This window comes from Conger conger, chromosome 5, assembly GCF_963514075.1.
Source record: "Conger conger chromosome 5, fConCon1.1, whole genome shotgun sequence".
NCBI classification, from domain to species: domain Eukaryota; kingdom Metazoa; phylum Chordata; class Actinopteri; order Anguilliformes; family Congridae; genus Conger; species Conger conger.
In genome coordinates, this window is record NC_083764.1 from 59,861,540 (window position 1) to 59,889,076 (window position 27,537).

The 27,537-nt window shown below is 44.0% G+C and overlaps 2 protein-coding genes across 7 annotated transcripts in view; one reads left to right on the forward strand and one right to left on the reverse strand.

Moving 5' to 3' along the window:
• Positions 1-2,495, forward strand: part of LOC133128683 (transforming growth factor beta receptor type 3-like) — an 83,592-nt gene extending 81,097 nt beyond the window's left edge. For 2 of the 3 annotated variants that reach the window (XM_061242401.1, XM_061242400.1), the window contains exon 17: positions 2,278-2,495. In XM_061242401.1, the coding sequence (XP_061098385.1) occupies positions 2,278-2,399 (122 nt within the window). In that variant the 3' untranslated portion in view covers positions 2,400-2,495. The remainder of the gene's footprint in view (positions 1-2,277) is intronic. The other variant, XM_061242402.1, reaches the window with a different exon arrangement.
• A 13,230-nt stretch (positions 2,496-15,725) lies between these two features.
• Positions 15,726-27,405, reverse strand: cdc7 (cell division cycle 7 homolog (S. cerevisiae)). Of its 4 annotated transcripts, none has more exons than XM_061243012.1 (12): positions 27,352-27,405; positions 26,379-26,488; positions 26,096-26,182; positions 25,827-25,962; positions 24,752-24,845; positions 24,517-24,659; positions 23,658-23,721; positions 22,381-22,476; positions 21,647-21,825; positions 19,851-19,933; positions 17,309-17,458; positions 15,726-16,572 (listed from the first exon to the last, which is right to left on the reverse strand). In XM_061243012.1, the coding sequence occupies exons 2-12, from the start codon at positions 26,473-26,475 to the stop codon at positions 16,190-16,192; spliced, it is 1,512 nt and encodes a 503-aa protein (XP_061098996.1). In that variant the 5' UTR covers positions 26,476-26,488; positions 27,352-27,405; the 3' UTR covers positions 15,726-16,189. The 4 variants fall into 4 exon arrangements, with proteins under 4 accessions (XP_061098996.1, XP_061098991.1, XP_061098992.1 ...); XM_061243007.1 differs by having other exon boundaries at positions 23,484-23,721; XM_061243008.1 differs by lacking the exon at positions 27,352-27,405 and adding an exon at positions 27,248-27,345 and having other exon boundaries at positions 23,484-23,721.
• Positions 27,406-27,537: the final 132 nt, after the last annotated feature.

Sequence of the window (27,537 nt, forward strand, 5' to 3'; positions counted from 1 at the left end):
CCATTTCAGTAGAATGGTCTGCCAGTGGTCACGTAGGAGGAATAAAAAATAACAGTAAAGTAAACGATTCTGGCAGCTGACAAACCACGGGGTGATTTCTTATTTAAATTGCCATGGGAATTAGAAAGTGTAGAAAACTGCAATAGGTATTTCAAGTAATGTAGTGAACCGTGTGCAAACGTGTCACAGCCTCATCATTGGAAAAGGGGGTTACATCTGGTAACTTTCCCAATGAGTGGCAATACAATAATCTCAATTGTTATTCTGTCTTTATGAGCGGTGTGGTTGAGAACTAGCAGAATTGCAGTTGGTCATTTTTTTCCGTTTTAAGCAGCCTCGTAGAATTCTCAGATGACTTTGAGCCAGCCAATTTACCTAATATAAAGCACAACCCTCAGACAAGTATGTATGTCTAACATCAGGATGCCGTATTGGTGGGTTTGGGTACTGGAAATGAATGAGAACAGGGGGTTTATATTTTATGACATGTTTAAAACAGCATGTCTCTATAAATGCAGAACATGACATGGGTATTTCTGTAAGTCACAACAGGGGTTTAGTTGGATTTCACCCACAGAGGATTGAAGGGAAGGGCTTCTACAAACAACTAAGTGCTGAGTGAGGCAGGTCAACCGAATGTCACCCCTTGGAGACTGAGTATAAGAAAGTGGTCTTCGGTCAATGGCGCTCGACTGTGTTATGTTCATTTTCACTACAGTAACTACCGATAACTACTCCCAAATGTGAATAACGTAAACCCAAAAACAGAACATTTCCTCACGATCAGTAACTAACCACTAAGAATGAGGTCATTTTAGCATAGTAATTATCATTTATTTGTTTGGCACCTCAACATGTCTTGCTCAAGGGAACAAGAGCAATTTTCCACCTAGGATACAAAATGCTACCAGGCATGTACCTGGCACTCCACCCTGCCACCCTAGCGTACTGGCACGCGTACTGGTGATTGTGGTCAGAAGGGGGACAGTAACCAAAAATGGCGGTAGCCCAGGCAGAGGAGGCTGTCTTCATGTCTACCTAAAAAGCAACAGTGTGTGCTGGATAGAGCTGGGCAGTGAGGAGGTTTTCTGTTTTTAGCTGGAGCTCTTGGCAGCCTTGCTTTGGCAGGGCTGAGCAGAGGGGCCAGAGAGAGGGAATCGGTGGCAGCAGACCCGCTAACCCAAACCAATAGGAAAGGGAAGGGGGGGGGGGGAAGTCATACAGCCCTTTAAGATTGCCGATCATAAAGGGCTGCATCGCATATGGGCAGAATCCTCCACTGCCCTCAGACGACTGTGCAGGAAGGGAGGCTGCTCTTAAAACCACCTACGGCTGGAGAGAGTTTTTATAGCAGAAATACGCCACACCAAGTACATAAAACAAACAAGTAACACGATTTCCCCATGTCAACCCATCATTCCAAACAAATACACTTTTTTTTAAAACTTTTTTTTATTTCTCAAAATGGTCTCATTGCGCCGTGCACCCCAGAGCAAACAGGAATGCGACATTGGAAGTGGTGTGTGATAAACGGGCGGGGCCTGGCCAGGAGGCCGGCCTGCCCAATGTTTACTCTGCTGTATTTGCTTAAGTTGTGGAAACTTGATATGGAGGACGGTGGGGGAGAGAATCGGGTAGAGAAGCCCTAGATCTTTCCGTTAGTGTTGTTCTCTCTCCACTGGAGGGGATGTTGCCTAAGGACATGGTCCGCAGGCTGAAACCACTCTGCTTAAAGAGGTGACCCAATGGTCACAGTGTTTATTATTGTCCGCCCATGGCCTGTGGTGAGGCCCTTCCGTCGGCCAGAGGTTGTCACCTTCACTTAAAACCGAATTGATGAAGAACTCACTCCCCCCGCAGGGAAATGTTCCAGAATATCAGACTGTAATCACGTTTCTCTGCTGGAAGAGTAATTCAATAAAAAGGAATTAAGTAAGTTTACTCAGGAAATGCACTGGTATCTGTACCAAGATATAGGATAATAAACAATGAATCCAAGCAACCATTCCTGCTTGTGATTAATCTTTCAAGCAAAATGTCCAAAATAAACAGTTTACAATAGTCATTTAGAGTACTTGCAAAGCATAAAAAAAAATCATGTATCATTTTCTTCATCTGCCAAAATGAATGTTTCTGAGTTTCCCTTGTGCTAGGCTTTAGTTGAGGTACTCAAGGGGGGCCAAGCATGGGCCCAGGGGCACCCCTAATGCAGAGTGGACCGTGGGCCTGCTTGTGGTCGGTAATCAGTCGTCTCTCTCTCTCTCTCTCTCTCTGAAGCAGGTGAGGCGGCAGGGCGTCAGCAGGTGGAGAAGTGTCCGCCGGCGTCAGAAAACAGCAGCGCGGCGCACAGCATCGGCAGCACCCAGAGCACGCCCTGCTCCAGCAGCAGCACCGCCTAGTCCGGCCCCCACGGGCCACGCGGGCCGCCCCGCTAATGCTGACTCTCCCGGGACCAGAGGGGTTTCTGGCCGGGTTCGATTTCCACGATGGAAACGATCGAGGTTCCGTTTCGTCTTTTTTTTTTTTTTTTTGGTGGGGGGGGGGGGGGTTTCAGCAAGCGAAGCAAAATCACCTGATGGCCCATGTCTGACAGCTGTCAGTGCCCTTTCCTTACAAGAATGTGCAACGGAACTACTACAGTTTTCTTTATCCAGATGCTGCTTGAAACACCACATAACAAGGATACGTCCTTACATTTACCTAACATGGGTAGAAGCCTCTAAGTCTTTACAGTATGTGGATGCCAACCAGTCAACTAATTGGATGGTGATGTAACCTAAATAGGATATTTGGAAAAGCTTGTTCATGATTTATTTTGTTTTTGTACATATTGTAAATACTCAGAAATGTTATGAAAAGTATAATTATTAAAGTCTTATCTGGGGGTTGTAGTTATGTACAAAGTATTTGAAAATTTAAGTGGTAATCAGCCACTATTTAGGTTTTTGAGATATATGTTACACTTGGAATATTGTGGACTCATTTTGTGGACAGCAAAAATGGGAAACATTCCCATGCATAATATCAAAGGATTGGGCATTATGTCTAAAACATGGGAAAAAATATATATTATTAGCACAAAATAATCTCACTTTTAGGGTCTGCCACTGACTGCCACAACCCCCTAACTTCTGTATTCATGAATAACAATGTGTTTTCTGGCCACGTTCACTTCTGCCCATATTCCCAATATGGTATCTTCCAGAATAAAATAGCTGTTTTATGATGGATAATCAGTATTTGCATTTATCTTTTAACTGACTGTATTCCAGGAAGTACAAAGTCACCGATTTAATCTCAGAATTCAAAGGGAAACAAAATATATTTTTAGGGGGAATAAGGGAAAATAATTGGTATAGTTGTGTTAATCACACAATGTGTACTGTACTGTATATATGTATGGAAGAGTAAAACTATGTATAGCCTATATCTCTATTTGTACCAGATCATGAAACTAAATGTGTAACAAATGTGTATTTCATTCTGCAGAATTTAATCAAAGAATGTATTTTTATCCAAAAGCTTTTAAATGATTGTGAAACATGTAAAAAAATATCTTCAAAGAGTATTTTAGTAATACAGGTATATATTGTGGGAAGGCATGTATAAAGTTGTATTTGTGTATTGGTGTTCACATAAATAGAGCCAACTATATTTTTGTCAAGTACTGTGAATTATACATATATTCTTTTTGTAAGAAGTATATGTTTGCATACATGTTTGTATAGATGTATCTACATATGTTAAAAGCTTGCATTGAATATTATCAAGTATTTTGTGTATAGATGAACATAAAACCAAAACATTTTGAAATGTAAACATTTGAGGTTACCATACAGCAGACCAAATTATTTTTAACCTTTCCAGTTCAATTATTTCAGGAATGTGTTACAATCTAGAATCTAATATTTTTGTCTATTGTGATACTTTTGGCAGAATTTAAAATTCCAGCTGTGCCATTTCATTTTCCCTTGTATTTGTTTTGCACAATTCTTTGTTGCCTACTAGTGCTTTTAAAAGGCCCAACTCCTGTTTATTGTACAAGACCAACTACCTGTTGCGATGTTTGTAATGAATGCTATCATATTTGCCACCAGAAAAATGTTCGACTAGCTACCTAGCTAGCAGCTAGTCCTGTTGACTAAATTGCTGTTACCATTCATCTTCACATTACAGTAACTGTTCACTTAACTTTCTGTGGACTTCGTATGGCTGGGAATTCCTGCTATTCTGTGGGTTAGTTTGTATATCAAAGTGTTATAAGCTTTAAAAAGAAAAAACATAGGACTGATTTTGCACTTTAGAAAAACTGCCCATTTATTTCTGCCTCCATGGCAGTGTGAGGCAATCCCTCATCCTCTAGTTTCAATGAATTCCGAAATGGGACTTTTAAAGAAGAGTTCACAGAAGTAAGATTAGTTCAGGTCCGATTCTCCTCGAGGAGGAAGCCTGCGGTTTTGCGATGCCGTTGATCAGCTCCAGTAACGGTATGTTGAAATACCTGCCACGCTTCCCCCCCCTGAGTAAATAGTGAACTCCCAGGAAGGGCAAAGACGGAGAGTCAGGAGCTGTGAAAATGCTGGTTTCCCAAGCAAGAGGCCCCTGCACGGTGTGTACACAGAGAGTTAAAACTGCCAGCTGTGTCTGAGGAGGGGAAAGCTTATACCCTATAAATTAACCCCCTCTCAAACTAAGATTGTAAATTTTATTTGCAACTCTTGCTTCTTTAATGTGCATCTACCTCATTTTTCTTTTTTTTTTTGGGAGGGGAGGGGTGGGGGTGGGTTATTTTGTGCCTTTGGCACACTAGCAGTGAAAACTGGGGTGTTCAATCACACAAAACAGCATGCAGTCTTTCACAGATTAGTGAGTATCTCAATAAAAAAGGCTCCTCTAGTCCAGATGCGTTATTTTCACTTGTTCCTTCCCACTAATGGCGTAATGTACTGGAATATTCTCCCACAGGAATTATAAATCGTAATGAGTCCCAACAGTTGACAGTATAAATAAATACAAACATCTAGCTAAATCATTTTGGTTACTATTCAGTCAGTGTCCATTTGAGCACCTTTTTTTTTGTAAAATTTTGTTTTATTTTCCAGTGTAGTAGGCTGTTGTAAAGAGGATCTGCTGTAAATATGCATGCCTTTTATACACATAATAAAGTCTTATCTTTCATAACAGTCTTCTGGACTTATTTGACTTGTTCAAGCGGTCTAGTTTGTATCCTCAGTCCCGCTAACATTGCCTTTTTTTAACTAACCCCACACACGTACCGTGTCACTTCGGACATGACCGTATTTGTTCTTGGGACAGAGCTCAGGGCGGTCGGCTCCAGCGATGGGTTGTGACCGCGAGTGACGTCTCCCCCTCACACAGCCATGAGATAACGCTCGAGATCTGGAGAGGGATGAGACGTGTGCGCTGGCCCTCTCCGTCCTAGACGTCCACAGCTGCTCCATCTCCGCTGGTCACGCTGTAAGCACCTTGTCTTGCGGGCAAATAAACCGACCCCATGAAGTCAGAGGCTGAGGGGCCCCTTGGAGACAGGGGGAGGAGGAGCAGTGATGTCAGTCCATCCCAAATAAGCACAACCTTCTCAACACCGAAGGTTCAGCCCTCCTGAACCTAGTTTGCGATCTATCCACCCAGCTGGTTTCGGCGCAGTTGGTCAGTGTGCTAGTTAGTGTCCAACTGGTTATCTATTGGAGCATTAAAATTACAGGGCAGCTGGGTAGACAGGTATGAAAAATACCAATATGACAAGATGGGTGAAAGGGCTCCTTTTTTAATATGACAATGATACATAGGACACAAAATGCCAGCTGTGGTTTCATGCATACGCTATTCAGGCCCCTGGCTTCTAAAAGTCAAATGACAATAGCTATATATATTTTGTACTTAGCTCAAGTTATGTTTGCAGAGAATTGACATTCCACATTATGCATGACTGGTACGGAGTATCAACCATGCAAAAAGAGTTTGACATAATAACAAAAGCCTATTACCATTCAGAAGTGAAATGACTTTTTCTGTCTTCTGTTTTTCTGTACAAAATAAGGTGCAAATGAAGCTGATGGCCTTCTCTGAAACCTCCAAACTGCTAATGGTAGGGTTATTGGAACTTGCCATTGGCCATTGACAGTGTGAGTTCTAAGCCAACCTACAATACTGGTAGGCTAAATAGTCCGGTATGAGGGGATCTATGACCTAAGAACTTCTAAGTCACACGGTGTATATCCAGCATTACAAAAACTACTCATTTGTAAAAACCTGACAAAGCATTGGCTGAGCATTGGCTTATTAATTTGCAGTGCCAAGTGATGATAACAATGAAGTTAATACTATGTACATTAAATCCTGCTTACACTGTGCAATACATAATGTTATTGCTATTATATGACTATGATCAGATAAAAACAGGACTTAAGCATTAGACAGACTTGTTTCATCAGTCCATTTTTAAATTGAATCACAAACTTGTCGTCATTTGTTCAGTCATAAATGTATCATTCAGCGGAAGTGAGTGCTGTTGACTAAAATAATAGTATCCTTTGCAGTTGACTTGTAGGAAAATACAGTCACTGTAACAGACAATTCTATTCCTATGGAATATTGCCGATGAGAAAGTGTAGCTGGGTTTTCTTTTTCTGATCAAAAGCATGTGAAATCTCTCTAAGGGGCCATCTCAATTTGGCACAGATACTTGCCTCAAGGTATTTGCCTTAAGTAGGTCAGGTCTGCTTGTTTTTTGGCAAGGCTTTGCATCCTTGTTATAAAAGCCAGGCCACCTCTGCCAGGCCTACCTTGCATAAAGTCACGTTCTTGCTTTGGGTTAATCCCGTCTTTGCTGTTTGACTTGCATCTGGAGTTCAATATGTGAATCTGTGGGACAAAATAGAGCTCCCATTGGACCATGGGCTCTGTGTAATCAGGTCATGTTTTTTTTTAGGTCCAACAACCTTTAGTGACCAAGAGATTGGTGGACCAATGTTCTCCAAAGTAAAATATAAATGTGAGGTTTCCATCAGCTTTTAAGCATGAATCTCTAGCTCTAGCAGAGCTGAAGTAGTGAGCATCCTTACTGGCAATAAGTTGCTCGGGATAAGTTAAATGTTTTGCTTGGTGCGGCAAGTTTTAGATGTTTCTGGGACACCAACAGCTGTAGAACCTGGTTATCCTTGCGTCTCCAGTTTCTCCAGTTACTCACTGCTTCCATGACAAAGGGAAATTTTGATTGGGTACATGGACATAGTCATCCAGCTTGGTTTGATTAATGCCATGTGGCTTGGAGAGAGCTGACATTATGGACAGTAATCCACGCAGACCTTTGCTTGAGCTACACCATGGTTCTGATTCAGACAAACAACGTGATGATCTTGGCTATAGTAAATTAATTGATTTAGACAAATTCAGTCTAATGGCTATCCTTTCTTTCCGTGTTCTGCAGATGAAATCAAATCCGTGTTTATTTTATGCCAATATTACAAGGGTAAACAAGGAAGAATGTTCCATTGTATCCCATTCAGAATGCTTAATCTCTTGTTTTGAGTTAATATGTTTTGAAGTCTGTCCACTCCGCATGGGGCATGCATGAAATAAAACAGGACTTTCAGCTTTGCTCTGGGTAATGTTTTGATGCATTTCACTTCGTGGGTCCTCTCTGGGGGTCCAGAGGATCTCATGAAACGCTCTATTGTCCACCCAGAGACGTTGCAGGGGCATACGGGTTTTGTTCCAAAAAGTCCCAAATTCTGGTGTATACATGATTGGATTTACTGGCTTGTTACACTAGCAACAACTCTGAAGGCGCTAAGTAGGGCCAAAGCCTGAGATGAAGAGGCAGCGGATGAAAGCAAGCGAGACCCCCTAGCAGTTTGGACAGTCCTTTGGGTCTTCAACCTCCAGATGCAGCCGTTCACGACTTCCGGTCACCACCGGTAGAGGTACTGAGGAGCCCAAGAGCTCAGCAGAGAGGTCCCAAAGGAACACAACGGCTTCCAAACATACACCTTCCCATTACATTTTAGGGAGGGACTAAAATTGTTGGGTGCCGATCAATAGCCTGAGGCCCGTAAAATCCTGTCTCGATCAAAATTGCCCACACTTCGTCTCTGCAGGGCCTGTTTCTGAACCACAAAATTGGAAGCTGATGTTTCTGCCTTGCGCCACAGCCTCATACCCTGGCGTTCTGTGGGCCTTCTCTCACTGCAGGGAGTGAAGGAAACAGGCTGTTCCTCCGGGATTCCTCCCCAGCGGGCCGCAGTGCCATTGGGCATGAAATGGTCTGTTCAGCTCCACACTGCTAACGCACACACGATCCGGCTCTGGGGATGATTAGGACACAAATGTTACTTTGTGAATGTTACCTCACCACAGAAATGCTAAAAGAAATATGTTTTCTCTTAAAGTATTATGTAGCATACTGTGAGGCCCTGTCCTTGGCTCAACTGTAACTATGATGTGGGATCGCCTATTCTACTACGGACAAGATAAATCTGCAATGAATTTGTAAGATATTTTTTAAAATAACTTCAGTGAGTTGCCACATAAAATTTTATAAGTTCTTTATGCTGAACGAAGTCAAAATGCATCCTTATTGGTAATACACCTTTTGTCATATATGACAGGTTATTGTACTATCTTCTATAACTCAGTACATCATGAAATAATGTTCGAAATCACAATATGGGTAGATCATTGCTATTACATCAACTCCGGCTCAAAATGACCGTATACTCATAATGCATAAGGTGTACTAGATAAATTATAATTTAATGTACAGCTATAGCTCTGTTGTGTTTGTCTGTGTAGGTCAAGTTATCCCTTACTTAGTGATACAATATATCATTGTAAATATAGACATTTAGCCTCTAAATTCTGGTCCTAATCTCAATTGCCTTCCATGTGCAAGTATCTCAATTACAATGATGACCAGTTTACAGGGTAGTTTCCTCTAGCTCTTTGTAAGGCTGTATAGAAACGATTGAGACTGAGATTGAGGTGGGGAATGCATATCTACAAAAAGGATATTTACTACAAGGCACAGTATACTGTGGCACTACCAGAAACTCTAGCCTCTAGTCTGACTGTGGGTTAACATGTCCATATGCTGACAGGGAATGAACAGTTTTTCTTTACTGTTGGAACCACTGGTATGCATTCAGCAGAGGAATGAAAACCGGAAGTCCCACTGTGATCAATAGAACTGTGCATGCTGGAGTGCAGTCACTGTGGAGGAGGGAAGCAGGACTTATTTAATAGCACAACTTGCCTTCCACCAGTCGGAGACAGATTCCAAATCTAGCTGAGGAACTGCCTGCAGAAAGGCTTATAGTTGGGGAAGAAGATTTAAAAGTGACAAACTGCATGTTTTTTTTCATTCAACATTTTTATCACAGTTCACCAATTCGCTTAACACCAAAGAAGCATGGATTGGGAAGGTAGCGATATGCAGTGTTCTTTGCCTTCTGAGTCCTTATCCATCAGTTTAAATGATGGCAGATGGCTCCAACTCAAATCAGAACCAAATGGTATCATTTAAAAACAGCACTGTTCCATGACAATATCTACCGTGCTATGGAAATGATCTCACGGGACATTGCGTAAAACGTGAAATCTGAGCACTTGACATAATCTCACTTTGTATTAAAAATGGGTATCTCATACTTTCAGTGGCATTGTGTTTACTTGCTAAGGGGGTACACTCAGGACAGGAGATAGGACAATGGCAGAGTGAAACAAGTCCAAAAGTTGGTTTGAATTGCTTGGCTCTGTTGCCTAGGTTACATGGCATGGAACCAATGAGCTTATCTCCTTGGTTGAATGAGTCTGAAGTGGAGCCTGCAGTACTGGTGAAAGATGGCCGTTTATCACGGTGGTCACCCATTATGTCATTTTCTCCACTTTTTCCTCAAGGCAAGCCAATTACTCTTCAAGTTTTATACTTCAGAAGCTTTTAAAGGGATTACCTATTTTTGGAAACTATGACAACAACCGGTGGAGGACAACAATAATGTAATGTTCCTTTCTGGATGAATAATTATCTATATTCTTTATCCTGACCACTGTTTGGATATTGTACATTGTTTCCCCGGTGGTTTTGTTCAAACTACCAAGGAAATGTGACCATTTTACCCTCTCATGGTCACATGCTGATCTGTGTTCATACCAAGGATATTTTTGTGTGTCACATATGAAAATACTCTCAGATACCAACAAATTGTTCATGCTCAGAAGATTACATTATTATTATTTCTCTGTTGAATTCAGAATAACCCAGTGGAACAAATAAATAGTCAAATGTTTTGGAGAGGCATTTTTGAAGAAGAAAATAATAATATTTTTGCAGGAAACCAGCACAGCTGCCTACCTCCTATACTAGCCCAAAAGCAGCTGACCCTCCAGGCATGCAGACTCCATTGGAAGGCAACACTTTGAAGGTAAGACAGCGAGGGCTCCAAAGTACCACACTGAAACAAACCCAAGAAAGCCACAAAGCCAGTTACTCGGCATAAACTTTACCAGATGTTCAGCCTGATTCTCTAACGGTACTAAACACGCACTTCACCTGATTGGTTGAAGCGTGATACCAGTTGATCACCAAGCTTCTTGAAAAGGGCAGATTTGTTGTTAAACTACTGAACTACTGAAACTACCACCACAGCCCAGGGCACTACTGAAAAGGTGAAGAAACAGAGCAGAAGGTAAAATAAAAGTACACACAATGCAAATGCTCCCAGAACAGCTGGTTGTAGTTTGGAGGACAGATAACACAAACAATATAGCTATTCATGCAAGAGGAGAACTGTTGGTGTGGTATTCAAGTTTGTGGCAGTTGGTTAGATGGTTGCCTCACCATGATGGGGAAAAAACAAAAAAACAAAAAAACAAAAACATTCATATGGATCCACAGATGTGTTTGTTTATGCAGTTATTATTGCAGGTGTTACAAGGCTGACAGATTTACAAGTTCCAGCTTAAATGTATCGTAATTCAGTAATTTGATTCCAAAAGTCTTATTTTAAGAGAGACCTGTGAAGTCGGGCTTCATGATAATACTGAAAACATTAGTTCCCTCACAGGCTACCGTACTTATCCCGATGCTCTGTATGTTTATATAGATGATAATATTTAAATTCATTTGCTATAATTTACACACAACGTTTGCATGATGTGGTCTTACTGGAACGACAGCCAACATTTAAGCTCTCAAGTCATTTGATAAACAGGTCCAGATTAAGTCTGGAGGAGGATCTCGAGCAGGTGAACTACCAAGGGTATTAAGGCAGCTTTCATCTCGCGATCAGCAAAACAACAAAAAACAGACCGGCTTTCAACAAAGCCTGCGTTTGATATCTATCCTTCCAGCATGGCTGACCTTTACGTGCCAACACTCGGCACACCAGCAACGTGACCAGCCAACTATTTATTATTTGGCTCTGAAATAATATTTCATAACATGATTGTAATCAGTTCTGCCATACAGATTGAAAGACATTGACATGATCCTGAACAGTACAAACATTTATATAACCTGATGAGTCACACCGTTTTCAGTTCTGTATAACATGTGCCAACTTTAGTAGTACACCGTCAGTACCTAGTAGAGTTTAGAGGAAGGACGACAGCTTAATGACTCATTTTGAAAGTATTCTCAATTGAAGTAGTAATAGGGGTCATGACCTTCACCAGACAACACAAACATTTGTAAGCCATAATGAGCTCTATCAATGACTTCTCAGGGCTGAGACTTCAGTAAAGTCACCCCTTTAGACCCAGGTGGGTTTAATTAGCTTCTGTCTCCAACCTGTACCTTAGGCATTGGATTTAGCAGCAATGAGAATAATCCAGAGAATCTCATAGTCCATTTCATTTCAGTTCAGCTCTTGAGAATAAATATTTGAACATTCCCCCCCCCCCCCCCCCCCCTTATTTATATGTCTACAAAGCGGAGAAATTCAACCAATTCCAAGAATTTAAATCTATCTGGAGCAGACGAAAATAAATAAATAAATAAATACATTTACGTTCTAAGCGTGATGAAGTGGCGTTGCGTTAGCCAATGGCTGCTGAGTTTCAGAGATCCTTAATCTGGTTCACCTCCCCGAGGAGTCTTCGTCTCTTCCACACGATCACTATAGCAGACGCTGAATACTGTGCCTGAGTCAGGCCTGTCCTGGCCACAGTTAATACGCCTGCATTTTCATTCCAGGTCTCCATTAGCATGCAGGTCTGAGGCTGTTCTCGTTAAAAAAACAAAAAACAAAAAAAAAAAACATGATGTACCATCCAGACAGGTTAGGAGTGCACATAGTGTGCAGAAGGGAAGAAAGGCGGAGGGAAAAGGAGGAGAGGACAGGAGAAGAAAGGTGCACTTGCTGGATATTCTCAGACCAGAGAGCACAATTCCTGGTTCACATGTGCTGGACCATAATGCAGCTATGGTAGGGTCAAGGAGCCCGGAACACCAGCAAAAATAAGATACAATAAGTATCGCACTTGTGTTGACCATCTATCCGAAGAACATGCTACGATAGTATTGTAAAGAATAAAGAGAGATTTAAAGACATACTTTATTGAACCCTGTGGGTTAATTCGTCCTCTGCATTTGACCCATCCTAGTTACTTGGGAGCAGTGGGCAGCCACAGTGCAGCGCCCAGGGAGCAATGTGGGGTTAAGGGCCTTGCTCAAGGGCCCAACGGCTGTGCGGATCATTTATTGTGGCTCGACCGGGATTCGAACCACTGACGTTGTGGCTCCCAGTCATGTACCTTAGCCACTACGCTACAAGCCGCCCTGGCTTTCTTCTCCAGTTAGAGGGAGAACGATGACACCTTGGATGAAATGGGTTAGCTGAGAGGGACTCGTGCATATCTGCCATCTGCACCGCTCACTGAGAGCCCCGCTATCCCGTGGTCTTCTGTCTTTTCACTCCCCGCTTATTTTTAGAGGCAGCCAATGCATCCCTTTCAAACCTTTAGCCTTTTTTAACAAACGACAGATGTTAGTTCTCATTATTCTGCCGGCGGGTTATGACGCAAATAGAAACATTGACCTCTGCCATCAAGAGATGGAGGTTGCGTGATAGTTCCAGTATGTACGAGGGCAAATTTTTATGGACGGATTTGGATGAGAATTCTGCCGGGAAATACTGGAGAATTATTGATTCAATGACACAAGCGCTTGACAACCATGTCAACACAAGGCAAAGTAAGGTAAGGTGGCTCACCCGATTAACAGTTTTGCCATTTGACAGTGTGAAGGCACTGTTCAAGTGCATGGATGAGGCCCACCATCTGGTTTCGACCCCAAACTGTGCCAGAGCCCATGGGGCGATCCACAGTCGACGCTAGTGTCGCCCAGGAGAGAGAGGGCTTCGGTCAGCCAAGATGTTGGCAACTTATTGCACACCAGCAACCCCTGCTGGTAGACCAGGCTCCTGTGGTTTGCCTCCTGAGCTTCTCCAAATGCCTTCCTCGGACTCTCAGAGAACAACTTACAGACGGCGGTGTGCTAAGGAGCAGCAGCTGACATCGCATGCTTCGGAGGAGAGTGCCTGCCTGTCTGCGCTCTCCCGAATCAATAACAGAGAACGCGACAATGAACTCAGCTGATGTAAAAAATATGGCATTCCACACTGGGAGAAAGGGGGGGAAAAAATAACATGATTGCGGTACGCCAAAAATCACTGTAGTTTGTTTTTGCACAAAATTCAATTTTAATTAAATGACATTACCAGGAGTTCTCATCACTTAAGCCGTGGAAAAGCAAAGCAGCAGATTCAACTTGCCTACAGAAACTGGACATGCACATTAACATACTGCACCACCACTCCACCACACATTCTTTATTAAAGGAACCCAACTACCTGTTAATGTCATCTTTACTACGACAGAGAAATAGGAAGCCAACACTTCTTGCCCCTTTTGGGATGCGTTCCACAAAATAAAACTATTTTAGTGACATACTGACCTTAAACGACTTAAACAGCAGATGGCTTCGACTTAGGACATAGGTTTTTTTTTTGTTTTGTTTCTAGCATCTGCACAATTAATGTACAGACATCTGCAAGCATTTCTCTGCAGCTTCCACTGCCAAAAGCCAAGGAGAGCCATGTCTTCTGTAATGACGCGAGACTTTTTCCCCCCTCCACACTGGCTTCACCACCTTCGAAACAAACAGCCTTCTCCACCCATGTAGGTCCGGCAGAACTGCTACCCAGGGATTTTTGTTGCCTTATAAGGACAGAAAGAATACAACGGATTTCTAGGGGGGATTTTATAAGGAGCGATTTCTGATGATGTCAATAGCCCTTTCACCCCCACTCCCTTAAAATTGTGAATAATTACATGTGTGTAGCTGTGCTATACAACTGTAGAACTGAGAGCCAAATGTAGACTTTACGGCTGTAAATCATACAATAATGAGATTTAAATGCACGTTCCATGAAATAAACAAAGGCAGTAATCATGGTGTATTTTATACATTTTTCCCAGAATCGTGCTGACCTAGTTTTTTGACTATTTTGAAATGCTACACAAAGTTTAAACAGCATGTTGCTGGTAGGGCGTTCCAAAGAATGGTGGGACCGTGTTGGGCCACTAGCACCTCGACAGAGACACAAGTCAGAGGCGGCCATCTTGAATCAGCAGGCGGCTTCAGGTTTGATCCAGTAATCTCATGCACAGCTGTGCATTCTGGCCGTTTCTGAAAAGGCCAGGGCTCTGGTGAAAGAATCTGTGCAAGGTATGGTATGTGTATACTACAGGCAGTGCCATAAAAAAACAAAAACAAATGACGTGCCCATTTCCATGGGACGGCCCAAAAGCGAACAGGATGTCGTTGTTTTTCCCAACTCGTCCATCTTCCCGGGAAGCGATAAAGGCCTTTTCACATAATGTTTGATGGTGGGTCTACCGGCCTGTCCATCAAACATTATGTGCGTCTGATGACCTGTCTTTGAGTACTTACTTATGTCCTTTATCCTGTGTCTTAACTCTGAAGCAGTCAATTTTACCTTCCACCGATATGACCAATGCATCCATTCATACAGCAAAGTCATTTTCCTGAAGCTATGCATGGCTGCGTATGTTTAAGCGTGAAACCTTTCAGACACAAGCCCAAATGCACAGCCAACTTGCAACTTTGCCACCTGCAGTATGACTGCACCAGTCTACACTAGCAGTTGCACCTGAGCAAGAGGTTGTCCCCCAAAAAATCATGAAACCTTGATATACTTCAAAGCCAAACTCAATACAGATACTCACTCGAGATTATTGGCAAATATGATTAGCTAAACAGCCTTTTCTCATTATTTGACCTCATATTTGAGAGCCCTTTTTATGTTTTCATTAGTGCAATCAATCATTCCACTTGTTACTCCACTGCCCAACCATGCTTTAACCAAAAGCAGACAAGTATCATCAAATGCACTAACAATGCTACATGTTATTCCTTGATTTCAGATTGGTTACCTCACTTGGCACAAAGAGTAACCCTTCATGTTCAATGACGTTATTTTTATATGCAGATTGGTCTGTTATTAATAAACCATATACAATATGGCTCAGGCTCCTGTAGTTGGGTGTCTCCACTCAATCCATACAACTGCAGGAACCATAGCATATACAGAAACCCCTCCTTCATTCAGTCCTTGCCTGTAGGTCATAAGGGAAAAGCGGTACAGAGTGTGACATTTGACGCATGCAGACATTTGTTCCGCTTTATAATGAAAATGAAATTTTAATAGGACTAATAACACGGTTCAGAAAACACACACAGATAAAATTCAGTTGCATACATCAAAAGGCAGTAGTTTAAAACAGCTCATTTAAAAGAGTCCAAACAAACATAAAACAAAGAGGGGAAGTCTGTGGCCTAGCTTCCACCACACGCCTGTTGAAGAACACTGAGGGTAGGGAGCCGGCAAGTCGTTTACAGCCCGTTCCACTAGCCCTGCTTCAGGTAAGTAGTGAACTCACTAGGCCGGCAGGTTATTTTCAGCTCGCTTCACTAGCCTTGCTTCAGGTAAGTAGTGAACTCACTAGGCCAAAGGACTGGAGGAACAGGGCCCAAGTTTAAAAATAAATAAATTAATAATAATTAAAAATAAAACCACATCACAGAAAAAGCCCTTCCCGATCCTGAACCGAAACACAGCTCATCCCTCTCCACAGCTTATGGGGCTCAGAGGTCTTTAAAGAGGGGGTGCAGCAGGGCCTTGGCAGCGGTGACCCTGGTGGCCGGGTTGAGGTCCAGCAGCCGGTCCAGGAGGTCGTAGGCTTCGTCCGGCACCTGGTCCCAGCCTTTCATGTCCACGGGCGCTGTGGCGGCGGGGGTGAGGTCAGTCCTGCTCGTGCGTGCCCGCCTGGCACCGTCCAGCAGGCGGCGCTGTTTCAGCGGGCTCCCGGAGAGGCCGGGGTCCTCCTTCCCCTCAGCGCCGCCGTTCAGGGGGGGCTGCAGGTGGTCTGGGGCCGTCCCGCCCGCGCAGGGCCTGGTGCCCCTCAGCGTCTCGCACAGGGTCCTCAGGTCCTGGGCTGGAAGATCACGGCTACACAGCACCGACTTCCCTGCACCCAAAACAGGCAGTCAGACCAGGGCCAAATCCTGGCCCTGGATATACCGCCATGTAGGTTTTCATTTTTCAGCCATAATCTGGCACACCCGATTCTACTAATTGGGAACGCAACACAGTATCCAGCTGTGGAATGAGATGTGCTATTTTAGGGTGAGAGTGAAAGTCTACAGGGCGGTATATCTCCAGGAAGCCCTGCGATATACAACCTGCTTCAGTGCAGTTCCAACAATGACAGGCTTGCACGGTGACAGTCCTGAGAAGTTTAAGATGGATGAACCACAGTGAAGCGCACCATCTTGCCCGGGGGCAGGACTGCGTTAATCACACAGCGGTAAATGTGAGCGTCAGAAGGACAGCGCTGGGCTGGGGATCGCGCAGCAGGGGACCCCAAACTAGGCCAATCTGCTCTGTGATGGATGGCAAGCCGCAGTGTAGCATTGAACACCTATGGGCTTCTCATATTTCATCTCCCAAAGCCTATCTGTGCAATCTGTTGCTGAACATTGTACTTATTAGTCGTACCGCAGACCTGTAAAGGGGTTAACCCTCCACTGTGCCCAAAGTAATCGCTGGAGCCTCCAAAAATTATTCTGTTAATTGTCTCAGGCACCGCGCCGCAACTTTCTCTCAGAGAAGTGACTTTGCGGTGAATTAAATGTAGGGCACAAAAATGACTCACGCAAGTCATGGGTTACAGAGGATAAACAGAGGGGGAGAAAGACACATACCAAACTTCTTAGCGGCCTGTATCGTTTCCTTGGATCCTCGGATGGTCATGATCTGCATCAGAGCAATTAAATCGTCGCTGGCTTTGAAAAAAGGGTATCTGCCGCTCAGAAGGGAGAGCAGAATGACGCCGGCGGCCCACATGTCAATCGCTGAAAAAGCAAAAGGAAAAGCACGGGAATAATTACACCCATCAGCCACGGCAGACTATGACACACCATCCCACCGAGAAATAGATTTCACAGGGACTGACTAATCACTTCATCCAGATGTGTGAATATTTACACTCCTTTCCGTTCGGTTGTTCGCAGTTTTACAGAGCATAAACATTTTTCTCGGGTCCGTTTTCTTTTTGTTTACCGCAATGGAACCTTTATCAAAACTATAACGCCGAAGCGGTTTTGATTTTAAAAAGAATAGTGACCTCACCCCAAGTTTTGAACATTGTAATGCATTACGATGGGACAAATCTGTGACACACATTCTGAAAGCATGCAGCTTTCTTTTTCCCTCCCCTGTGTAATTCACAGCAGTGTCCCCGTGGCTTTGCAGTGTGGAAAACCCCACGCGTCGCTTCCTGACAAAAGGCCGAAGACATGGAAATGATGTGCGCACACACAGAGGCACGCAGAACAATGCCAGCCCCAAAATAACAGGGTATCTACGGAAGTCCATTGTAAACCGCGCGAGCGGCAAAGACTTCTCTGTAAATGACAGATCGGGCCTCCGTGCGCTTTTACGGTCATTTCCCTGTCATCGCGGTCGATGGCGCGCGAAGGGAAACCGATATTCACCGTAGTTACACAGCAAAATACGACGGCAATAGCCCACCGCAGATCTTACAAGGAAGCCGCTTTGTCCTACGGCTCTAAACTGTTAAGGTAATTCGAACTAAATGGGGGGGGGGGGAGTCTTAATCCTCCTTTTAGGCCTTTTGTCTAATATGGCAGCTCGTTTCTCTGCGAGAAATTGTGCCGTTTCCATGCGTACGTTCATGGAGTAACACGCACACACAAACTGGCTGAGCATATTCCATCCGGCTACAGCGCTCAGGAGTTTTAAGATGGGCGGTTTGCGGACATGTGCTGTGAAATCACTGAGGAAACAAATGATGAAATTTGAACCGCTCTATCATAATCAGTCCTAAGTCGTGACGGCCAATTTCACATAGATTTGTTTATGTAAAAATTCTCATTTTTGGCTGCTTCATGCCATGGTTAGAACAATATCTTGCCTTTCATATTCTTGTCGTAATGCCACATACAAAGTAAGAACACAGTTTTTAAGCTTTTAAACGTATCAACGTGAAAGTATCACCGGAGTTGTGCATTGTTTGGAGGCTAGCCAGCTTGTTACCGTCTCAAACAACCACAGCTACGTCTGTGGCTACATGTTAACGTATTTGCTTTCACGGTCTGCATTTCATAATGTCAAGAGTAAATGTTCAATGTAAGAATATAGTTTTAAAGGGTTTATATGTAACATGACAAGTTATAGCCCTGGAGTTTCGTTAGCCCACTGTTGGAAATGTCCCAGCCTCAAGTAACTCTTGCAACAAAACTTCAAACCGGTTTTTCTCAAAAACATGGTTTGGTGGCAACTCCCCTGATATCTTGAGTAGAGCGATAACTTTGGTATTGTTAGAAAGCTCATGAATACATACTGGGGTCAATATGACTGACTTTGATAGAGCAGGTCACAAAGGAGCTTCCTAGAGAGCGCGTGTGTTCTGTGACGTACAGGGAAGGCTGACCACAGTGCAGTTCTCAGCATTCTCTGCCCAAGCCTAGCCCCACTGGTGCACCCTGCTCCAAGAGAGCCTTCTACACCAGTACCATTACCACCACACAGTGTGCCAGGCAGTGGGGCAGTATACACACAGTGTTGAGCCTTAGCACCCGCAACAGTCAAGCTTAGCACTGGATACCGCGCTCTTATCGCAAAGCGTACATAACAGTGCCCTTGAGAGAGCTCCAGTGAAGGCTTAATTCCACACACGGCACGTATGCGCGTTACAGCTGACGGGAATTAAAGCGTAGCCCATGAGAAAGCTGTTGGCATGGGCCTGTGGTGGAGCTGTTGTGCGCGGCTAATCCTGGGGTAAACCGTCCCAGAGGAAATGGGGAAAGCTGTTTGCAGAAATGGAAAGGGTGTGGGGGAGGGGTGGGGGACTGCATTGTAGTCACGTTGCGCCTCTGCGTTCATTCAGAAAAACAGGAAATGGCCTAATGGTGTCAGAATTCGCTTCCAAATGAACTCCACATGCATGCGAGAGCCGCAGAAACCAGCGCGAGGTCTCGGCCCGTCCCCTCCCGGACGACATCCCTCCCAAGGCCTCTCCGATAGAGCAGCGACCGTGTTCCTAACCGGGTCACATCCAGTTACATTCATCTCTAAATGAGACAGACAGGAAAGGGCTGAACAATGTAATTAAAGAAAGCTGCCGTGCACTTGGCAGGCCCTGAAGATGTTGTGAAATGCAAGACATGGCCATGTCTCTAGGAGCGGGGAGCGCGCGCGTGACTGCGGTTTCCTGGAGGTTACCTGTTCCCTGACTGGGGCACTTCGTGAGGACCTCGGGCGCTCTGAATCCAGGGGTCCCTGCCCTGGGGGCGACCTGCTGCTTCCTGTAGGGGCATGGGAGCGGACGTAAGTCTGGGGGGTGAAGGGGGCTCACAGTGGAAGGTGAGAACAGGCCGCTGCAGGCAGAAGGAATCTGAGGACAGCTCGGGACAACAAACTCGGCAGATGTCACAGGACCAGTCAGCCAATCGGAGCACCTGGCAGGTCCCGATACGCGCAGAGAGAGGCCCGGCCTGACAGCCTTAACAGCCATGTTATACTACCGCATGATATGACATTCAGTCAGGTCTGTGAAAATGTTTTAATGCATATTTACAGTGTGGGACACGCTACCGGGGGCTGACCGTGTCATCTGAGGTCTTTTGGATCTGTGTTCAATAGCACTACAGACACTACTGCATTTGAGACTCTACTTTAAACATAGAAATTGGAAAACATTTGCTGCGGGCCTTTTGAAAATCACTCTTGTATATTTGCTGTGACTGGAGTTGAGAAGGAAACTGCCCAATTACTGTAACTGAGTACAAATACAGGCAGAGTGGGGTTTTAATCAAATTGATGAATGTGTTCAGTAGTAGTGAGGGACGTTTGGTCCGTACAGCCAGGCATGAAAATATCAACATTCAAAAAGTCAAACCAACTGTGTTACAACACACAGCAGACACACCAATATGTGAATAAAAGGGCTAGATTATCAAATATTATGCCACATTTAGAAATTCTGTGTGAAGCAGTTATAATGAATATCACAGATACAATTGATACAATTGAAAGGTAGGTAGAGGACCTTCTTGGGCTGTGCACTGATGTCAAGGCTACACAGACTTTCTTAGTGTATTATGTACTGACATACTGTTTATAATCATACAGTAAATCCATATTCCAATAAATGTGTGGTTTTTCCACATCTTCTTCATTCCTCTAGTGATCATTCTATATGTTTCTCATTAAAAGCCCCATTCCTTCATTACTCTGACCCTCCTGTGACCCCTCCACTCTTGGTTTGTACTCGCAACTGCCAGGAAAATGTATGCAGGAGTTCGAGCTCCAAAGAAATATGTTCATCAACAAATGAGCGTGTGCATGTGTGTGCGTGCGTGTATGCTTGAGTGCACATGTGCACAAAAGCATACAAGACAGTGTGAATAATGTGTATGCAGGTGAATACATGTGTGCACATCGGCACCTGTCCGTACGTGTGTGTGTTTAGACACACCTGGCGAGGCGGATGTTGCAGACCCGGTCCGTGGCGTGGCAATTGCAGGTCAGGCTGTGACTCAGGCTGCTGGCTTTGGGTGTGCGTGTGTGAGTGTGTGTGTGTGTGAGTGTGTGTGTGTGTGTGTGTGTGTGTACGTGAGTATGAGTATGTGTGTGTGTGTGTGTGTGAGTACGTGAGTGTGAGTATGTGTGTGTGTGAGTATGTGTGTGTGTGTGTGTGTGTATGTGTGTGTGTGTGTGAGTATGTGTGTGTGTGTGTGTGTGTGTGTGTGTGTGTACGTGAGTATGAGTATGTGTGTGTGAGTGTGAGTATGTGTGTGTGTGCGAGTATGTGTGTGTGTGTGTATGTGTGTGTGTGTGAGTATGTGTGTGTGTGTGAGTATGTGTGTGTGTGTGTGTGTATGTGTGTGTGTGTGTGTATGTGTGTGTGTGTGTGTATGTGTGTGTGTGTGAGTATGTGTGTGTGTGTGTATGTGTGTGTGTGTGAGTATGTGTGTGTGTGTGAGTATGTGTGTGTGTACGTGTGTGTGTGTGCTCACCTGGCGAGGCAGACGTTGCAGACCCGGTCCGTGGCGTAGCAGTTGCAGGTCAGCCCGTGGCTCAGGTCGCTGGCTTTGGGCTTGTTGGCGCCGGCCGGCGTCCCCGCCGGAGCAGGCCGGCGCCTGGGCGGGGCCATCCTCCGGGCCGCCACGTCCTCCACCCTGCTGGGTCTCACCAGCTGCCCCGGAGACACAGAGCAGGGGCTTTAGAGACAGCCGTGTCCCCGGGGGGAGACAGCGGGAGACGGGAGCGGGGGACAGCCCTGCGGTCCCCGGCCTTGTTCCCGCTCACCCCCACGCCTCTGGCAGGGCTCCCGCCCGCCTGTCCTCCCCGGAGCACGGCCGCGTTGAGAGTAATTTAGCACTCCCTACCATAGGACCGACAGAGCTGTCCAGAGGCCAGACCGCAGCCAGATGGCTCCGTTTGCGCAAGCCCCCTCCGATATCACGCTAGACACCCCCGCTCATTGATCTCTCGTAAGGACCCCGTCCATCGTTCTTCATCGCTTTAATGCCGAAAATAACCGCCCGCACCGCCCCGTTTACCACCCGCAACCAACCACTCCCGCCATTTCCTGTGTGTGAAAGACACCTGCACCTTCGTTGAACTTCTGCCGTTCTGAACGGTCATTACTGCGGCAGCACGAACGGGTCTCGCGTGCATTAATTTGGTAAAAACCCTTCGAACATAACCTGGAGAGAGAAAGTCCGCAAGCAACCTGCGGTGAACTCACCGTTACCTTGACGACCGCAGCCTCGTTAGGATGGAGGCTGTTCAGGTTTCTCTCTCCGAACACCGACCTCTGCGCCGGACTGACAGCCATCGAATCCTGCGAAAAGAGGAACGCACGTTAAAATAGAAATGACGAGTATATCAGGGAAACATTTTCATTTCTTCAAATCGAAATGGAACATACTGACAGCCTAGAAACTGAAGTACAAAATCAATAGTGACATACACCAAGCACACATTGAGAACAGTGCACAAAAATACATTCCCACATATCAGCGGTTACCATTACATTAAAGCTACTACACACTAAACTACTGCATTACTTAAATATCCGTTACCATATTGTAACACCCAGCCACATATATTATGTTATATCCCAGTGACACATGCAGTGGTTGTATTTCTGTGTAACAGGATTCCCAGTGCTCGGAGCTTATAGGAGCCCAATCCCCAGTCAGTCAGCAGCGAGTGAAGTCTAGACAGGGCCGTAAACACCTCACAGTACAGCGTGCCATGGGGAAGAAGAGACAGGCGAGGGGGGTACGGAGATTCACTGGTGCCAGCTTCTGAACCTGACACCTCGCGGGGCCAATTTGTCAAGCTGCCGCACATACTAAGTGTCACATGCGGCATTTAAGAATAACAACTGGGCTTCTTCCTCCAGCTCTATTTCACAGCAACCGCGTCAACGCTAGCCTAGGAGAGCAATTCTTTATCGGTGGCTCCCCCTTCTGGTAACACAGAGAAACAACATGCCATCAAAAAATTCTTTGAGGATTTAGACGGTGCAGACCAGCTTTAGGTGCACGTTTGAGGTGATGAATTGCCAAGAATGCCAAATACAAGATTCCAAAACCAGCAGGGCTTTCTAAACTTATAAAATGAAGACCATATTTTCAAAGCATTAAGGTAGACTGCAGATATAAACTGCGGGCTTAAATCTTTTCCTTGTAGAGAACGCATATCCATTTCATCCACTACCATAGTTTATAAGCGGATCACCTTAAAGGAAAATACGAGCGGTGCCCACATTCACATATGGAAACTACAAATAGTCTACACGACTTTCCCAAATGCGTTCCAGAAGCGGTTTGCGCGCAGAACCTTGAGGGGTTTAGTCCGTGCGTGCGACAGGGCTCTCTTAGCAGGTGGTTTTGTGGAGGAATGTGGCGTGGGATCTCGGGACGGGGCCCTGCCGTGCGGTCCCTTATTCCCCACGGAGGCGGAAGGCTGGCTGCCCGCACAGGAGCCGGGCTGCTGGGGCCTCTTCTTCAGCACCTTGAGGAGCTCGATCTCCGTGTCGGGGGCGCCCTGCGCCAGGCCAAAGTCCACCAGAGCGAACCTGCGAGGGGCAGGGAATTATATTATTAGTTAATAATATAATTAGCTAATACCTTATCACTCCTCACAGCAAACTACGGGAGGGCTCCCTGGTGAGTGTTCCAGGTGCCGGGTTACATTCCTTTCACAATATGTTTTTTAAGTGCTCAGAACTTGGAATTTTACTTTTAGCATGGGGGTAACACTACTCCACAAAGGAAACCAGAATTTACTTAGTGACTACTTTCTCCCCGCTTTTGACCAAACATAAAACAAGTCTCGGCCACCAAATAAAAACGTCATAGTATAGGAAGAGGTGTACTGAATTTCAGCTGCAATTCCAAACGGTAAAAATAGCATGTCACAGCAAAACAAAAATGACTGCTAGATCTAAAAACTACCACAATGCTCCAGTTTTTCCTAATCAGAATTGATGGTAATGAAAAGGAAGATAGACTAACTTGTGAAAGAAATAGACTGAACGGATAATATTTTGAAACAGAAAAACATCTGACATATGGGGAAGCATTCAAATAAATGCAGTCTTCCAGGAGACGCCAGTGTATGTCATAAACAGGAAGACTGTGAAAGAATTTACAAGGTTTACATTTCGACTCAGGCGCCCCAAAGTGTGAATTAAAACTATCAATTACAATTGGGAGCATAAACGTAATGAGGCCACAAACTAAGCTCAATTTATGGTGTACAGACTTCCAAAACTGATGAGGAGGGAGCAGGGGGGAAAAGAGCGACTAACTGGCTCACGCCAACGTCTGCATTCCAGAGCATCACTACACAGTTACGCAAGAGCACATACTTCTTCTGCAGTCGGTTGTACAGGAAGTTACTTGGCTTGATGTCACGGTGGATGATGCCAAATCGATGGATGTGAGCGAGGGCTTTCAGCAAGTGAAATGTATACCGTCGCACTTCTTCGAAACTCATGGAGCCCAGGATGTCCTGCAAGAGGATTTTCGAGATTTCACCTCAGGGTTACTGAGAATGTTCCCAATTTACAGGAAGATGTCAACGTGTAGGGGGAGTGGGCTTACCACAAAGGCTTGGTGTTCCAAGTAAGGCATAACAATGACCACATGGTCGTCTTTTCTGAAGCAGTAAGTTACACCCATGACATTTTCTTTTCCCCTGAAAATACATCAAATATACGGTGAGTACCACTTCCAGAAAATGTTCTGCTTTTCACATTCATAATGAGAGTGAGTCACTATCAGTCATTCACTTCTGGTAAAAACGGCCTGACTGAATACGATTGCTGAAAAAACTTGAAACAATATGGCTTTTTTATTTTCGGCAGCAATTCATTATTTGTTTACTAATGAGCTATTCTCATTACCATAAAACCTGAAGAGTTTCACTTGTACACATGAAGGCCTAGTACCTGCAAGTCCTGCACAGTTACTGTGCATCTGCACACAGCTTGCACAGTCAGTCAGATCCAATTAATTGCCCTGGCTCACGCCGTAAGACATAAGAACTGAACTGTGTTGTATGGTAATCAAGGTACAGAACATAATGACAAGCATTATAAGATTACTTTGCAGAATGTCATATTTTCCCATTCAAACAATTAGGAAACTGCTGTTGGACAGTGTGGTTTTTGTGTATTATGACTGGGTAAAGTTCAAATAAACTTCTCAGTAACCCTTTACAATCCCCCAATTACTAGTTATTTAACAGGTAAATACTATATGTGGCAAAAAGTACATAATTGGGAAATAACCACTGGTAAAACAAAATAGGTAAAACTAAAGAAAATAAAACTGAAATACCTAGATTGTAAACACCTCCATTATTCCCAATCAATTTGTGTGACAACCTTGTGGCTTTCAAAGGTTTAGGTTGGCTTAGTCTTATTTCTTAGCAAATGAGACTTAGCAAGTATTTAGTTTGATAGTATTTACCAGAGGCAATCACCCACTTATGAGCTTTTTTTTTTACCATGTATTGGTAAATAGCTAGTACTTAGGGGACTGTAAAAAGAAGCATTACCAATTACTCTTAAATAGTGCAAATACCTGCTTACATCAACAGACATTCATAACAAACATAAAATTAATATCATTCAAGGAACCTAAAAAGGGGAGACTACAATAGTGGTACACTCACCCTGCCATGGTCAAACATTGCAGTTCAGCTGCTATGCGCATTGGGTGGCTGGTAGGGATGAGGTGTTTCAGAGCAAACTTCTCTTTGGCCCCACTTGTCATCTGGGCTTCGGCCAGGTACACAGTGCTAAACGTCCCTGTTAACATAGTTTACATTATTCATGCTTCGAGCTCTCCACATGTTAAGTGGCACGTCACATTATTCTTACAAAAACTGAAAATATTTATCATCTGCACGTGGATTTTGGTGTGATTCGAGGATACACTCACCTTCACCGATTTTGTCGACAATGTGAAAATATTTTGAAAGCTGGGGCACTGCTTCACACAAGTACTCTATATCCGTCTTCACTTCACCTAAATTGAAGATACCTTGTTATTGTCCCTCATCACGAAAATTATTTAAACTCGTATCAAAACCGAACATTACTGTTAATTAACCCAAAGAATAATGATGAACGGAATGGAGTTGAGCCATTCGACTTTAAGATAATAGCGTAAAACCATGGCGCAGGATGGAGATGGTAGCTAGTGTTATAGCCGCTGTACTTACTTGAAATTTCACATCTTCCGCCGCTTCTGTCAACCTTGGACTGAACATTCAATCCACGGATATGTTTCGAAGTTCTATCAACTGGTGGGACTTCCATTTAAGCTGTAAATCTGCAAGAGAAGAGAACAAACGTAACTTTGTTTGTTAAGTTAGTTAGTTTGGTCACTTTTGCTTTGTTTATTTGTTTGTTTAAAATTTTTTTTTTTTAAATAGGCCCTGGTCCATATCTTTGTTGTACAGTTGAAATTGTACTTCCCTCTAGGGTCTTTCAGCGCACTTATCCCTGGTTATGCCATAACTTATGGGTATGCACTTTGTTGTACGTCGCTCTGGATAAGAGCGTCTGCCAAATGGCATTAATGTAATGTAATGTAATGTAACTAAAACAGGTAACTGATGGTTCCACTGACAAACAAGAATACATCGTTGTAGTCGTTAGTCGAGCTAGCTTGAACAAAGTTATACAGAATTGAAATACGTTTCAACAGCAGTATCTAGCTAGTTTGACGTAAACGAATAAAAAACAAAGAAACATGAAAGAACTATCTACTCAGAAATGAAGTATTCGATTGCCTCATACTCCTAGCATTTATGCTAGCTCTCCAGCTAGCACCATTACACGTTAGCCATCTCGCAATAATCTGCATACCATGCTTCCGATTTTAGACAGCTGGCAGCATTTCCTGCTATTTCCAGTAATTTATGAGATAGCGACCTGTTAGCAGCTAATTGTTTCACTGTAAAATCCAACATTTAAAAAGCTACCTAACCTGGCCGGGAACTAGCTAAGTGTTACCGCTACTAGTGTCAACATTACTATCCACAGAATACCAGCAATTTATTACAACAATATAACGTTAACAATTTACCTCAGAATAAATGTTTATTTTAGCCACATGGATAAATATATTTAGCTAATTCAGACGCGTCATAATCGAACGTAAGAAATAAGGTAAGTTAGCCATCTACTTACTTTTCCTTTCCGCCAACAAACTCCGCGCTAAAACTGACGTAAGGGGCTGTCCTCTGTCGTCACGACATGAATAATAACATTAGCTACTCAAGTAAAAGCAAAATAGAGCTTTGCAAGTCAAATCCAAATTATAATGCAATTATTTGCTACATTTTAAAACTAACATGGTAATTTATTTATTGATAA

Excerpts from the sequence above, each read along its gene's own strand:
- cdc7 (XM_061243007.1), bottom strand. The coding sequence starts at position 26,475 with ATGGAAGTCCCACCAGTTGATAGAACTTCGAAACATATCCGTGGATTG. Across the intron at positions 26,183-26,378 it reads CGGAAGATGTGAAATTTCAA|GTGAAGTGAAGACGGATATA; the intron begins GTAAGTACAGCG and ends TCTTCAATTTAG. Across the intron at positions 22,477-23,483 it reads CACGGACTAAACCCCTCAAG|GATTCGATGGCTGTCAGTCC; the intron begins GTTCTGCGCGCA and ends CTCTTTTCGCAG.